Genomic DNA, 15170 nt, shown 5'->3' with positions numbered 1-15170 from the left:
GTGACTTATATGTGTCAGGCATACTTTCCCATGAGGCCACATTTGGGTTCTTCAGAGGCCCCATTTCAGAGACTGCCTAATTGTGTTGTTCCCTGACAAAGACATTGGATTTTCTCCTTAGCTCTCAAAGATACCTCTTACATTAGAGAGTTACCCCCATGGTTTCTTACTGCCACAGTCTTCTCCACCCAGGGAGGCTGTTTCTTGGTTGGAGTTGCAAAAAGGTGGTTTGAGATGAACAACCTCCTGAAGCATTTACTTGTTCTCTAGAAAATTCATATATTCCTTCTCTGCCATGGGTGAGAATGAAGGGTTTCCATAGCTGTCATCTTTTCCTTTACCCCTGCTGTGATTTACTGACCCAATGATCCTCCCAACTTTAGAAGGGAAAGGCAAATACAAATCTTTGTATGTGTCCTCTGAATTTTCTTGGATAACCTAACAAAGTAATATTCAATCTGTAAGAGAAGTTCTTTTGCAAAGGATCATCCATACAATAGTATTATCCCTAATCCTCTGTTGTTTCTACTTCCCCAAACCCTTCAAATCTCTATCTTCTTACATTTAAATAATGAAGATGGAGACAGTCTTGGGACCAGTTTGTTCATTTTTAAGTAATTCCTGCACGGATATCCAGCATCCTTAGAGTCTGGGGTCCATGTCATCTGTGGTCCTCATTTTGGGGGATCTAAACAACAATTAAAGCCAATTATGAAAACCACATTCTGAACTCTTAGAGTTTAATACATGTTCATAAAGAAGTATCTATCCTGTCCTTTGTTTTGCTCTTAAGGCATTTCCTGAGTCTCTGCACTGCTGAGAAAATTCATTATTAAGTAGTCCTTCTACTTAGTAAGTGAAAGGAACTTCATTTTCCCTTAGTGTAGAGGAAGTGCCTCTCTGAAATGGCTGCAGCTGAGTGATATTGTTTTGACTTTTCTTCTGGGGATATAAAGACTTTGTCTTTCTTAAGATTAACAGAAATATGCATCAAGGAAACCAAACCATCTCTGAATTCATCCTCCTGGGACTCTCCAACCAGGCTGAGAAGCAAGAATTCATCTTCGTGCTTTTTCTGTGTATGTACCTGGTCACTGTGGTTGGGAATGGTCTCATCATTCTAGCCATTGGCTTGGATTCGAATCTTCACACTCCCATGTATTTCTTCCTTGCTAACCTATCCTTTGCTGATATTACCTCCACTTCAACCTCAGTCCCCAAAATGCTGACGAATATTCAGTTCAAGAGTCAATCCATCTCCTATGATAGCTGTATCACACAAATGTACTTTTCCATTGTGTTTGTTGTCCTTGACAATTTCCTCTTGGGGGTCATGGCCTATGACCGCTTTGTGGCTATCTGCCACCCTCTGAGCTATGCAACTGTCATGTACCCCAAACTCTGTGTTTTTTTCACAGTCATCCCATGGTTCCTCAGTAATACTGTTGCCCTGACACACACCCTTCTACTTATTCAACTGGTCTTCTGTGACAGAAACACTCTCCCACACTTCTTCTGTGACTTGGCCTCTCTCATCAAACTGTCCTGTTCAGATGCAATGATCAATGAGTTGGTATTATTTATTGTGGGCATATCAGTTATCATCTTGCCCTTTGCCCTCATACTCTTCTCCTACATCTGCATCATCAGGGCTGTCCTGAGAATCTCATCTACAGAGGGGAAGTGGAAAGCCTTCTCCACCTGTGGCAGTCACCTGACAGTTGTATTGCTCTTCTATAGCACCATTGTAGGGGTTTACTTTTTCCCCTCCTCAACTCACCCTGAGGACACAGATAAGATTGGTGCAGTACTATTCACTGTGGTGACACCCATGTTGAACCCCTTCATCTATAGTCTGAGGAACAAGGATATGAAAGGTGCTCTGAGAAAGCTCATCGAAAAACAAAGGCTCTTCCTTTTGATGCCATGAGCATCTGAATTCCTTTGATCTGCATAACCAGATGGACAATTTGGCCCTGAGTTTGTGGCATTGCTACAAATGTTCACATTTTGATGAAATTTCAGATATCAGAAGTTGCTCTGAGGGGTTGGTGCTTTTCCATGTATTTCTGTTCTTAGAAATAAAACTCTTAACTCCTATGGTAAGTCACAATGGTAAAACACATCTTCATTAGGATCAAGGTTAATACAAACTTTCTTGTAGATTGTTTATGACATAAACAATAACAGCTGCCAGTGCCTACAAAGTAGCTTTCACAGCTTTGAAGACAGTTATTATTAATCCTTTATTCCATTTATATTTATCTAGGTCAGCTTTTCCCAAAGTTTGTTTTGCCAAGGTTCTTTTCAGTGAAATGTTTAATAGTTGCAAAAATGAATACTCCTACTTTCAAATAATTTTGGGCAATTCTGAGCTAAATAAAGCAAAATTCTATTAACTACATGACTTCTTAAATCATTTAGTAAAATGTAAATCTCTAAAAAGGTAATACGGTATGCAGCATTTGTCAAAGCTAAACTTAATCACACAGAACCTAATTTTTCTCAGAGTGGTTCATGGAATGAGTGCTATACAGATACTTTTTGGTAAACATGATTCCAGGTGACTTCAATTACTTCAAAGGAAAGTCACAGAAGTGTGTCTATAGAAGATAAAGTCCTGACTCTGTCCCTAAACAGCCTTGAAAACCTTAAGCATGTTATCACACTTCTGGAGCTTATTTTCACACTTACAAAATGAGGTCATTGGCCTAGATTACTTGTTTCCAACTAAGAGTAGCATCAGAATTCTCTGGGAAGATTTTTTTCAAAATTCACATCCTCTGACTTTACAGTGTCTTTTCTGCTTTCCCAGCAACAGTGATCAAGGGTCCAGGTAGTAATAAAATTCATAAAATAGACCCAAGTCAATCTTACTAAACTTTGAGAAAGGGTACAAGACAGCTACACAGCACACACAGTGAAAATACAGTGGAGTGTTCTTGACTCCTGGGCATGTCTCAATCATTTTCTTTTTTGGTGGGACTGGAGTGTGATTCCAGAGCTTTGTGCTTGCAAAGTAGGCACTTACCACTTGAGCCATTTCTCTAGTCCAATTTTCTCTGGTTATTTTGGAGATGGGGTCTCACCAACTATTGGCCTGGCCTGGCATTAAACCGTGATCCTCCCAATCTCACCCTCCCAAGTAACGAAGATTACAGGCATGAGCCACTGGTGCCAGACCTAGGCATGCCTTTTAAATATTCCTTTCATTGTGCACTTGGGTGTATATGGTCGAGAGAGAACACTGAGTAGCCGCCCTGGGCCACATCAAGTCAGAGGCATTTCAGCTCTGGCTTTCTTTAATCATTATGCTTCATTGCCATCTCAGGTGTGTGACTAGCACCGAGTTGCTGGTGCCAGTGCATCTTGGCAAACATAGGTCACTCATAGATTGTGGAGATTAGTTGCAAGGAGGCTTGGACCAAAGTTCAAACCCTTAGCTTTCTGTGAGGCTGAAAAATGCTATAAACCAGATTTTACTTCTATCCTCCCAAGCCCCACCCAAGATCTAATGACTCAACGTCTCAAATGAAAGAATCAGGCACTTGTGTTTTGAAAATATGTAGAGTTTCACCCAGAAGATTTTGATTAAATTGGTCTGTAGCTCTGTTGACCAGTGCTGGTCCTCCATTACCTCTAGTTTATAGGTTCCACAAGAGGCTGGAAGATTCAGCTCCATCTAGAGTGAGCTATTTCTGGCTGATTTGGCCAGAAATAGACTGTGTAGGAATGGGAATTTAAGCTGAGGAAGTGAATTAGAATTAAGATTAAGATATAGAAGACCACTGATTAAGAAACAGAGTTAGAAAATTTTATGGAGACCTTGACAAATCTTCACAAGAAGAAAGACATTAATCTGTCTGCCTAGGTGTTTACATTTCCCTGACCCATTCTCAAAGTTGTGATTTTCAACAAGTTTTTATTGAGAACCTTCTATTTCCCAGTCTCTGAGACTGGCCCTGGGAATAAAAGAATGGAGAGGGAGTGAATATGATCAAAGATCTTAGTCTGCATGTATGAAAATATAATATGAAACCCACTAAAATTGCAAAGAAAAAAAAGGGGCTGGAATAGGGGAGATAAAAAAAAGAGTAGTGGGAGTGGGAAGATGACTTTGATCAAGGTACATTGTATTCATGTATGGAAACATCCTAATGAACCTCTTTGGACAATTAACATGCTAATATTCAAAGAAAAGAATTAATGATCACAATAATTGAAAAAAGAGTATTATATAACTCATAGTTCATGACCTCAAAGCACATCCAATCAAAAAAGAGAAAATAAAAATAATACAACATAGTTTTTAAGAATCAATAAGTAAAGGCAATGTTTGGCCAGTTACTATTGCCATTAATTAAGGAAATAGAGATTTTGTGTAAAGTGCAGTCCAACTGGATTTTATGCTATTCTTTGTCTTTTGTGTTAGCCATGCCTGAGAAAACCCAATTTGTGGTTTTATCAATAAATCAAGATAATTCTGCCATCTAGTTATAATTAACACAAATGTAAGAGGAGTGTCTAGAAAGACAAAAACATCTGTATATTTGGTAGCAATGACTTATAAAAACTAATATATAAAATGCCAACAAGTATTCATGTATTTGTCCACTAAGCAAAAAAATTCTTGAGTATATAATGAGACTCAGAAGGAAAAAAAGCAGTGCATTTCTTTCTTGTCTCTTACTTCATGGTACATAAGACACACAGTGACCATATAAGTAAACAATGAGTACAACAGAAGTCTTAGGAAGGCCTGTGATGGAAGGTAAAGCAGGGTTAGGATGCAGATAATAACACTGGATGGGATGACTATTTTAGGTAAGGAGGTTCAGAAGCTGGGCCTGTGCGTCTCTTAGGTATTGAAACAGAGAACTGAATAAAACAAAGTAGAGAACCAGGAAAAGATCTAGAGGTACATTTCAAGAAAATAGAAGAGTGGGTTCAGGTTTGGCATGCCCAAGGAATAGGAAGTAGGTAGGACTAGAACACAGTGAGTAAGGAGAAGGCAGTAGAAAAGCCATGCAGGTAGTTAGGAACCCACCCAGGTTGAGTCTTTTAGACCATGGCAAAGGATATTGTTTTATTTAAGTAGATAAAATACTTAAAGTCATGAGACTTAATGAAATTACCTGAGGAGTGACTACAGAGACAGAGCAAGACAAAGTCCTGGGAGACCCTAATATTTAACAACAGAATAAAGTGGCACCCAGGAACACAAAGGAAGAAAATGAAAATTTTTTCTGTGAGAAAGGAAAGATCAACAGCTTCAAATACTGCAGGACTCAAACTATGACTCCTGATCTACTAACATCCCTAGCCATCTCACAAGCAGTCCTGCATTGAACTCAAAATGAACTGACTCCTTCAAAATAGGTTTATTTCTAAGAAAATACAGACATCTCAAATTTCTTCTTTGCTTTTTTCCTCCTTCCACATGCTCATGTTTCTGTGCCTCTCTATTCTCCTTTACATGGAGGATTTTAAATGATGCAGAAGATCAACTTCAGTCAGGAGGAATTGGGACATGCCTATAATCCCAGCATGCTAAAGACTGAAGCAAGAGGGCATGAGTTTGTGGACTGCATAGTGAGACCCTGGGTCAGAAATAAAAAACAAACTTAAAGTTCACAATTACGTGTTATATATTTTAATGAGTCACTAAAGAGAGAAGCTGAAAGTTTCCAAACACAGTTATGATAAGGAGAGACAAGTATTAGTTACCTTGAGTTTATCAGTATGTACTGTACATGTTTATTGAAATACCTGCTGTACTCCATAAATATGTACAATTATTATACGTTAATCCAAAATTTTTAATAAATAAAATAAAATCACAATTAAGCTTTAGGTAATACCATATATGACTTTTCTAACCACCCAAGAATGATGAGAAATATCTTCTGCACAAAAATAAAACTATATAATTATCTCAGTAGGACAGAAAACCTTGTGTTAAACTCAAAAATCCATTCCTAATTAAAAAAAAATTAAAACAAGCTGAGCGTTCAAAAGGACCTCTTAACCTGATAAAGGGCATCCATGAAAAATATTCACACTGAATAGTGAAAAACAGAATGGTTTCCCCTAAGATCAAGACTAAGACAGGAATTTACACACTCCCCACATCTTTTCAACATTTTAATTTCAATGAAAATTCCAATAGACATATGTTTATAAAAATTGACAAACTTAAAATTCATGGAAGTTGAAAGGGCCTAGATTAACTGAAATGATTGTAATAATGGATGGAATCAAAGGACCAATAGTAACTGATGCCTAGACATTAGAATTCAAAACAGTGTGATATTGTTCCAAAAATAGTCAAGCAGATCATCAGCAGTGACTAGAAGCCAGGTGTGGTAGCACACATCTGTAATCCTAGCTACTTGGCATGCTGAGATAGGAAGATCTAAAGTTTGAGGCCAGTCTGAGCAACATGAGACCCTGTCTAAAAAAGATGCAGAAAAACAAGTACCATATTTTTTCTCTCAGATGTGGAAGCTGAAAATATTGACCTTAAAATAGAAGAGGGGCTATTAGGGAAGGAAAAAAATAGGGATAGTAAGGAAGAGGAAGAGATGAGAGGGCAAGAGAGAGCAAAAAGGAAGAATGGACATGATGAAAACAAGATGTACTCATGTATGGAAATGTCACAGTAAACCCATTAAATTATACAATTAATATGCCTTATTAATTACAATAAAAAGCAAAGGAACCACAAACATAAACATGTTATATAGTTTGATGTCTATACACACTTAAATTATTTTATAATAAAAATTGGTACTGGTGATAGTTTATTCTCTAAAAGAACTGAAAAGAGAGTTCAGAAATAAGTCCACACATACATGGACAATTGATTTTTGAAAAATGTGCAAATGTAACTCGTGGAAGTCATCACACTATGCATCCTTAATATATACAGCTTTATTTGTCAATTAAATATATTTACATCAAAAATGTTTTTTTTTCTTTCTGAGTCTGGTTTATTTCACTTAACATGATGATCTCCAGTTCCATCCATTTTCCTGCAAACAACATAATTTCATTCTTCTTTGTGACCAAATAATACTCCATTGCATATATAGACACTGCATTTTCTTTATTCATTCATCAGTTGGTGGGCACTTAGGGTAATTCCCCAGCTTGGCTGTTGTGAATAGTGCTGTAGTAAACATAGTTGTGTAGATATATCTGTTGTATTCTGACTTACATTCCTGCAGATATCTGCCCAGAAGTGGTATAGTGGGATCATACGTAGTTCCATTTTTAGGTTTTTTTTTTTCAAAAATGTTTTAAATGAGCAAAATAAACATTTCTACAAAGAAGATTCACAAATGGTTAATAGGCTCTTGAAAAGATGCTTAACATCACTAATAATCAGGGAGATACAAATCAAAACCACCAACAGATATCATTTTACACCTGTTAGGATGGTCAGTTAAGAAAAAAAAGGGAAAGATAATGCATGTTTATGACAATGTGGAGAAATTAGAAGTCTTGTACATTTTTCGTAATGTAGGATGACATACTTTGCAGATGTAGTATGACAGTTCCTCAAAAAATTGAAATTAGAATTACTCATCTGACCCAAAAATTCAACTCTTGGGTATATATTCAAAGGAATTAAGTCAAGATCTTAAAGAGATATCTGCACTGTGTATGTATTGCAACATTCTCCACAATACCCAAGATGCAAAAATAACCTAAATGCCCACAAACATATAAACGGATAAAGAAAATAAAGTATTGTGCATACCATAGAATACTAGTCAACCTTAAATTTAAAAAAAGAAGAACATTTTGTCATATGCAACAATATGAATGAACCTTGAGACCATTATGCAAAGTGAAACACACCAGTCATAGAAAAATGAATACTACATGATTTCATTTATATAAAGTATCTAAATTGTCAAATTCATAGAAGCAAAAAAAGTAGAATGATGGCTGCTGGGAGATTGAGGTCAGGAAAAATAGAACTGTTGCCCACTATGTATAGTTTTACTTATGCAACACAAATAAATTCTAGAGACCTGTTGCGATACATTCTGCTTATCGTTAACAACACTGTAACATGTTCCTAAAAAATTTGCTAAGAGGTACAGCTTACATTATCTGTTCTTACTACTGTTTAAAAAGCAAAGTCTATCAAGAAGAATTAATTTAGAATGTAACACATATGTACAGGAAAGCAGTAAGAGCAAACTCCCTGTATAGCTATCCTTACCTCAACTAGCAAAAACCCTTGGTCCTTCCTATTATTGCTTATACTCTCTCTTCAACAAAATTAGAGATAAGGGCAAAATAGTTTCTGCCTGGTAGTGAGGGGGTAGGAGGGGAGAGGGAGAGGGTGGGGAGAAAGGGAGTTGCCAGGGGGAAGGGGAGAGAGATGACCCAAACATTGTATGCACATATGAATAAAAGAAATTAAAAAAAAACTTCATCCTTTCTCTGTCCTCCCTCATCTCTCCTTCAGGAAAACCAACTGTCAGCAGGATCAATTTATGTTTCCTCTCTCCCTCCCTTTTTCCTTCTTTCTTTTCTTTCTTCTTTCTCTCCCCTTTCTCCTTCTTTCTTTTAATTATGAATATATTCCATTTACATAATCATAAATAAAATTAAACAAAAAATAAAAATAAAAAAAAAAGTCTAGCCAAGCCAAGTGTTAGAGAGAAGTTGGAATAACTGGAATTCTCATGCACTGCTACCATGTTTGGTGGGAATGCTAAGTAATGCAACTACTTTGGAAAACAGTTCTGCAGTTTGCTAAAATGTTGAACATTAACAACATTAAATATATTAAATACATCTGTATATATACACTGAATATACATATATATAAATTAAATTGTGTGTGTGTGTGTGTGTGTGTGTGTGTGTGTGTGTGTGTAGCAGGAGGGCAGGGAAGGAGAAGAGAGATTTCATGAGTACTGCATTAAAACAAAGGAAAACTGGAGTTGGGGAATGTAACCTAGAAACCAGAGAAAGGTCACCTTACCCCAGAGATTAAAACAGCCAATGAAATAACATGTGATTGTGTATAGAACAAGCTTTACCCCCCCATTTCTGTAACCTCCAAGTGGAATGTAAGGAAAGCTTCCTTTGTTCTCAGGACTCAACCTTTGGACTCAAGTCCACTGAGTTGCTGCCAGCTTGCTTAATAAACTTGTTTCCCAAATCTTTGGTGTCTTCTCAGTCTCTGTCTGAGCCTTCCTGCAACACTTCTGGGGGCCCACCCAGGATTAGAAGAGTGGTGTTTTCATCTCTTTGCTAACAGCTCAGTGTCCCCAGACCACTATGTGGGCTGCCACTGCCAGGCACCACTGGACCATGTTGATCCAGGGGAGGGAGCCTCTCTCCCAGTGAGCTAAGGAGGTGAGTTCCAGTTGCACAAAGGAATCTAGAAAGGCTCAGGAACCAACCTGGAAACCCTGCTCATCAAACTGGTAAGAACACATGTTCAAATTCAGACCTGCCTCAAGAGGCAGCAGGGGGGTCTGATCAATTCTCAAAGGTAGTCTAGTAACCACATTTTGGGGGTGTCTTTCAGGTTCAGGGAGCAGAGTGGAAGTACTGTGCTGTGTGAGAGTGTGTGAAAGTGCAAGCCTGAGATATAGCCTGGTTATGAAGTGAGTGTGGAGTCCCTATCCATGTGTCCATAGTGAGATCATATGGTCAAGGGTAAGCCCTAACAGGGCCTCTGGTCTGGGCTTATACTGACTCACAATGGCCAAGAGATGCCTAAATCCCTGCAAGGGGAGTGGCTGGAGATGGACAAAGTGAATGGTATTATTTGTTTTCCCCTGTGTGCTGGAGAAGAGGACCCCTTACCTCCTCTCCATGCCCTCATCCCTTCCATCTTTGTCTCTGTCTAGATGTCTGGCAAACAGTAGGAACAGGAGGAGGTCAGAGTAAGAACACCCCCCCCCCAGAACTTTAAGATGGAATTTAATGGAGATTACAGGGTCAAGTTGACTCCTGGCAAGCTTAGGACTTTCTGTGAAATAGACCAGCCTACTTTTGGTGTAGGATGGCCCTCAGAGGAGTCATTAGATAAGATCTTGGTCTGAAATATCCAGATGAGTCCTTATATTGACTGCTGGCAAGATCCAGTCCCCTGTCAACCCACATGGTTAAAGACCCACCTAGAGAAAGCATGCAGGGTTATGGTAGCCAGGGCAACAGCAGCTTCCAAGAATAGGAAAAAAATGTAAAAAGCCAGAAAAACCCATATTAGTGGGAGTGGGAGACCCTGAGGAGTCCCCATCCCCTTATGTGTCACTGTACAGACTAAAAAATTTCTTTTAGCAAAACCCTTTTATGAAGCCACAAATCAGGGAGAATCATGGTAGGGGGAGAGGAGCAAGAAAAGTCCTTTAAAAAATTTAAAGAGGAGGATCCAAAATGGTGACTGTGATGCAGACACAGGCAGTGTGAGCTCCATGAATCAGAGATCTTGCTGAGACACTGGAGCCATGCTTGGCAGAGGTGAAGCACCAGGGAAAGTTGAAAGGTTGTTGCCCTGAACCCCTAGCCCATGGAAGGCTTCTCCATACCATGAAACACTGAGAGAACAGGTGGGCTGCCACCCCCACACCACCCCTGCCACCAGCCACCAGCTACCAGCTGGCACACCCTGGACAAACTGATCACCCCTGCAAAAAAAAAAAACTGAATAAACAACAGAACTGAAAACCAGTGCACAGTGGAGGGGGTGGGGGTTGCTGAAAGCACAATGGAGAAGTGGGGAGGAGCAAGGAGCTGAACTCACTCAAACCATCAGTAAACAAAAGGCAGGAGGGCCACCAGCAGGTGGGTGACAGGCCACTGCCTGAAGTAGGGAAGGAGTGAAGGCAGCAGACTACAGGGCTCAGACCCTGAGCACACACTGTCAGATGACTCTGCAACTTTGAGGAACAAACAGTGAACATAACAACATGCTGATAGTGGCAGCCGGCTGATGGAACACTGATGCTGCCCTTGCCCCAGGGAAAGAGGGTGAGGCAAAGAAACAAGCCCCTAGTAAACAAGTACAGAGATAAGCCAACTCCAAAGCAGGACAACTAGTAGACTGCAGAGCTGCCACACCTCACTGGGAGAAACTGACCAAGGAGCAGCTGCTGAAAGACAGAAGTAAAAAAAAAAAAAAAAACACTACCCACAGGTCAACCCTTGGCAAGATTAAGACAGAGCTGCTGCTTAAATACCAACACCAGGACTGGATACTGAAGGAGTAACACCAGAACTTAAACTAAGACTGAAATTCAATTGATCCTGAACCTGGAGTATTTGTTTGTTTGTTTCTTTTTTATTTGCTCATCTCTCCCTGTTGATTTCATTGGATTTTTTTATTTATTTGTTTTTGGGAGTTTTTTATTGTTTTTGTTTTTGGTTTGGTTTGGTTTGGGTTTTTTTTGCATTTTTGTTTTATTACTGTGAATTAGTTAATACTAAATTACACCCAAATCAGGCACAGAAACAGTAAACACACAATTAGCTAAAAATCCAATACAGCCACAAAACAAAGTTAAACCAAGGGAAAGAAAACAGGTGACTGAAAACACCAACTAGCCTGTCAAGAACAGTTACACAATACCATCAGGAATGATAGGAAGAAGAAAAAAGGATGGAAACCATTCTCCCCCCAAAAATAATTTAATACAGGATTCAGAAGGAAATGAAGAAAAGGGATACCCAGGACCTCACTCTAACAAAACAAAGATAAATGATGCGAAGACACCCAATGATGTCCACAAGACTTCCTTACAGAAGATATCCTGCAAATAATAAAGAATTTCATGGAGATGTTACTACACATGGTCAACCAAAACGTACAGGAGACACTCAAGAAATTCCAAGACAACAAAAATAAAGACTATGAGGAAACACAAAAACAAATAAATGAAATCATAGGAAACCTAAATGAACACTAGAGTGAAACCGAAAACACCATAAATAGAGAGATAAATGAATTAAGGAAGAAAATTGACAATATTAAAGAGGAAGTGACCCATGATATGGAAATCCTCAGAAAAAAGAATGAGACAGAAATACAAAACACAATAGAACGCCACTCCAGCAGACTAGAAGAGCAGAAGACAGAATCTCGGAACTTGAAGATGAAATGGTAACTAAAGGAAAAAATTAAGAACTATTAGTCAGACAACTCAAGACCTGTGAAAGGAATATGCAAGAACTCACTGACTCCATAGACCAAATCTGAGAATCATGGGCATTGAAGAACAAGAAAAGGTGCAAGCAAAAGGAATTAGTAATATATTCAACAAAACAATAACAGAAATTTTCCCAAATCTAGAGAAAACTATGCCCATTCAAGTACAGGAAGCCTCCAGGACACCAAACAGACTTGACCAAAATAGAACTTCCCCATGACATATTATCATTAAAACAACAAACACAGAGTATAGAGAAAGAATATTGAAGGCTGTAAGAGAGAAAAAACAAATAACATACAAAGGTAAACTCATCAAAATTGCAGCAGATTTCTCAACAGAAATATTAAAAGCAAGAAGAGCATGGAATGAGGTATTCAAGGCACTGAATGAAAATAACATCAACCCTAGGATACTCTACCCAGCAAAACTATCATTCAAATAGACAGAGCAATAAAAGTCTTCCATGATAAGCAGAAACTAAGACAATATATGACCACCAAGACACCACTACAAAAGATTCTTCAAGGAATTCTGCACACAGAAAATTAAAGCAAACAAAACCATGAAAGGACAGGTATTACAAAACCACAGAAGAGAAGGCAAGAAAGGTGAGAGTAACATTGATCCACCTGCAAACAAACCCTTAAACAACAAAAACAACTAATTGACAGGAATCACCACATACCTCTCAATACTAACACTGAATGCTCACAGACTTAACTCTCCCATCAAAAGACAGTGTTGGGAAAACTGGATTAAAAAGAAAGATCCAACAATCTGTTGCTTACAGAAGACCTATCTCATTGACAGAAACAAGCACTGGCTTAGGGTAAAAGGCTGGAAAAAGATTTACCAAACCAATGACTCCCTAAAACAGGCAGGAGTAGCAATACTTATCTCAGACAAAGCAGACATCAAACTTACATTGATCAAACAAGATAAAGAAGGACACTTAATACTAACAAAAGGGGAAATACACCAAAAGGAAATAACAACTATCAACCTATATGCACCCAACATCAATGCACCCAGTTTCATCAATCATACTCTGAAGGACCTAAAAACATATATAAACTCCAACACAGTGATAGTGGGAGACTTTAATACCCACTTGTCACCAATAGATAGGTCATCCACACAAAAAATCAACAAAGAAATTCTAGAACTAAATCACACCATAGATCAAATGGACATTGCCGATGTCTACGGAATATTTCATCCAACTTTTGCACAGTATACATTCTTCTCAGCAGCCCATGGAACCTTGTCCAAAATCAATCATATCTTAGGGCACAAAACAAGCCTCAGGAAATATATGAAAATAGAAATAATCCCATGCACTCTATCTGATCATAATGTATGAAAACTAGAATTCAACAACAAAAACAATGGTAAAAAACATGCAAACAATTGGAAGCTGAAGAACACATTCCTCAATGATCAATGAGTCATTAAAAAAAAAATACACAACCTACCAGAACCTATGTGACCCAGCAAAGGGAGTCCTGAGAGGAAAGTTTATAGCCATGAGTGCATATATTAAAAGGACAGAAAGATCTTAAATCTATGACCTAATGCTACATCTCAAATTCCTAGAAAAACAAGAACAAGCAAAACTCAAAATAAGGGATTCCAAGATGGTGGCTAGAAGGAGGAAGCAGAAAGCGAGCCTCCTATGGTGAAATCTTGGAGAGACGCTGGAGACACACTTTGCAGGCATAATCATTGAAAAGAGGCATAACTTTGACCCCTCCACACCTCCAGCCGGTGCAGAGAATCTCCACTTCATGTTAAACGGAGAAACGAGGAGGGCCCCCGGGCCGCCAGTCGCCAGCGCCCAGATGGCTTGAGAAGAGGCGGACCAGCTTACTGTCAATTAGTACACTAACGCTCCCTGTTTATACCTTTGAAACTTACTTGTCTGAAATCTTGTTCTGCTTTCGCCCTCTTGTCTGTGTATTTGTTTTCCCCTTTTCTTTAACTTCTTGCTTTCCATCCCAGCTCACCCTTCCATTCTAAATATTACCATTGTTATTATTACAAGCTAGAAAATACTTAATTGCACACAGTACAGGGATAGTAGCAACACCAAAGACAATGACGGGAAGACAGAAAAAAACAGGGAAACCAGTTTCCCCACAGCAAAAAATTAGTACAGGAACCAGAGGGGAATGAAGACAACAGAAACTCAGATCCAGACTCCAACAAAATGAAGATAAACTATGCCAAAGGACCCAATGAAGCCCACAAGAATAATTTAAAAGAAGACATACTACAAGTACTCAATGAGAATTTTATAGAGATGATACTAGATAGGGTCAACCAAAATGTACAGGAGACACTCAAGAAATTCCAAGACAACAAAAATAGAGAATTTGAAGAAGCAAAAGAAGAAATAAAGGAAACCATAGAAGCACTGTATAAACACCAAAGTGAAAGAAAGAACACAATGAATAAATGGATAAATGAACTCAGGACAAAAATAGACAACATTAAAGAGGAAAACAGCCAGGATACGGAAAACCTCAGAAAAAAGAACAAAACAGAACTGCAAAACAAAACAGAAGGCCAATCCAGCAGAATAACACAAACAGAAAACAGAATCTCAGAACTTGAAGATGAAATGGTAATTTAAGGAAAAACTGAAAACTATTAATTAAATAATGCAAGACCTGTGAAAAGAAAATGCAAGAACTCACTGACTCCATCAAAAGACCAAACTTGAGAATCATGGGCATCAAAGAAGGAGAAGAGGTACAAGCAAAGGGAATGCATAATATATTTAACAAAATAATAATGGAAAATTTCCCAAACCTAGAGAAAGATATTCCCATACAGATGTAAGAGGCCTCCAGGACACCAAACAGACCAGATCAAAATAGAAATACTCCACAACATATCATCACTAAAACAACAAGTTCAGAAACTAAGGAAAGAATATTGAAGGCTGTAAGAGAGAAAAAACAAGTAACATACAAAGGTAAA

At 38.4% G+C, this 15170-nt stretch overlaps 1 protein-coding gene across 1 annotated transcript; it reads left to right on the top strand.

The window, feature by feature from the left end:
• Positions 1–970: 970 nt before the first annotated feature.
• Positions 971–1930, top strand: LOC109679783 (olfactory receptor 1S1-like). The gene has a single exon (XM_020154859.2). The coding sequence runs from the start codon at positions 986–988 to the stop codon at positions 1928–1930; it is 945 nt and encodes a 314-aa protein (XP_020010448.2). The 5' UTR covers positions 971–985.
• Positions 1931–15170: the final 13240 nt, after the last annotated feature.

The sequence above is a fragment of the Castor canadensis genome, chromosome 1 (genome assembly GCF_047511655.1).
Source record: "Castor canadensis chromosome 1, mCasCan1.hap1v2, whole genome shotgun sequence".
NCBI lineage: Eukaryota > Metazoa > Chordata > Mammalia > Rodentia > Castoridae > Castor > Castor canadensis.
The sequence above is the reverse complement of the archived record's forward strand: the minus strand, read 5'-3'. Positions and strand labels throughout refer to the sequence as shown.

Coding starts and splice junctions, on each gene's coding strand:
- LOC109679783 (XM_020154859.2), top strand. CDS start 986: ATGCATCAAGGAAACCAAACCATCTCTGAATTCATCCTCCTGGGACTC.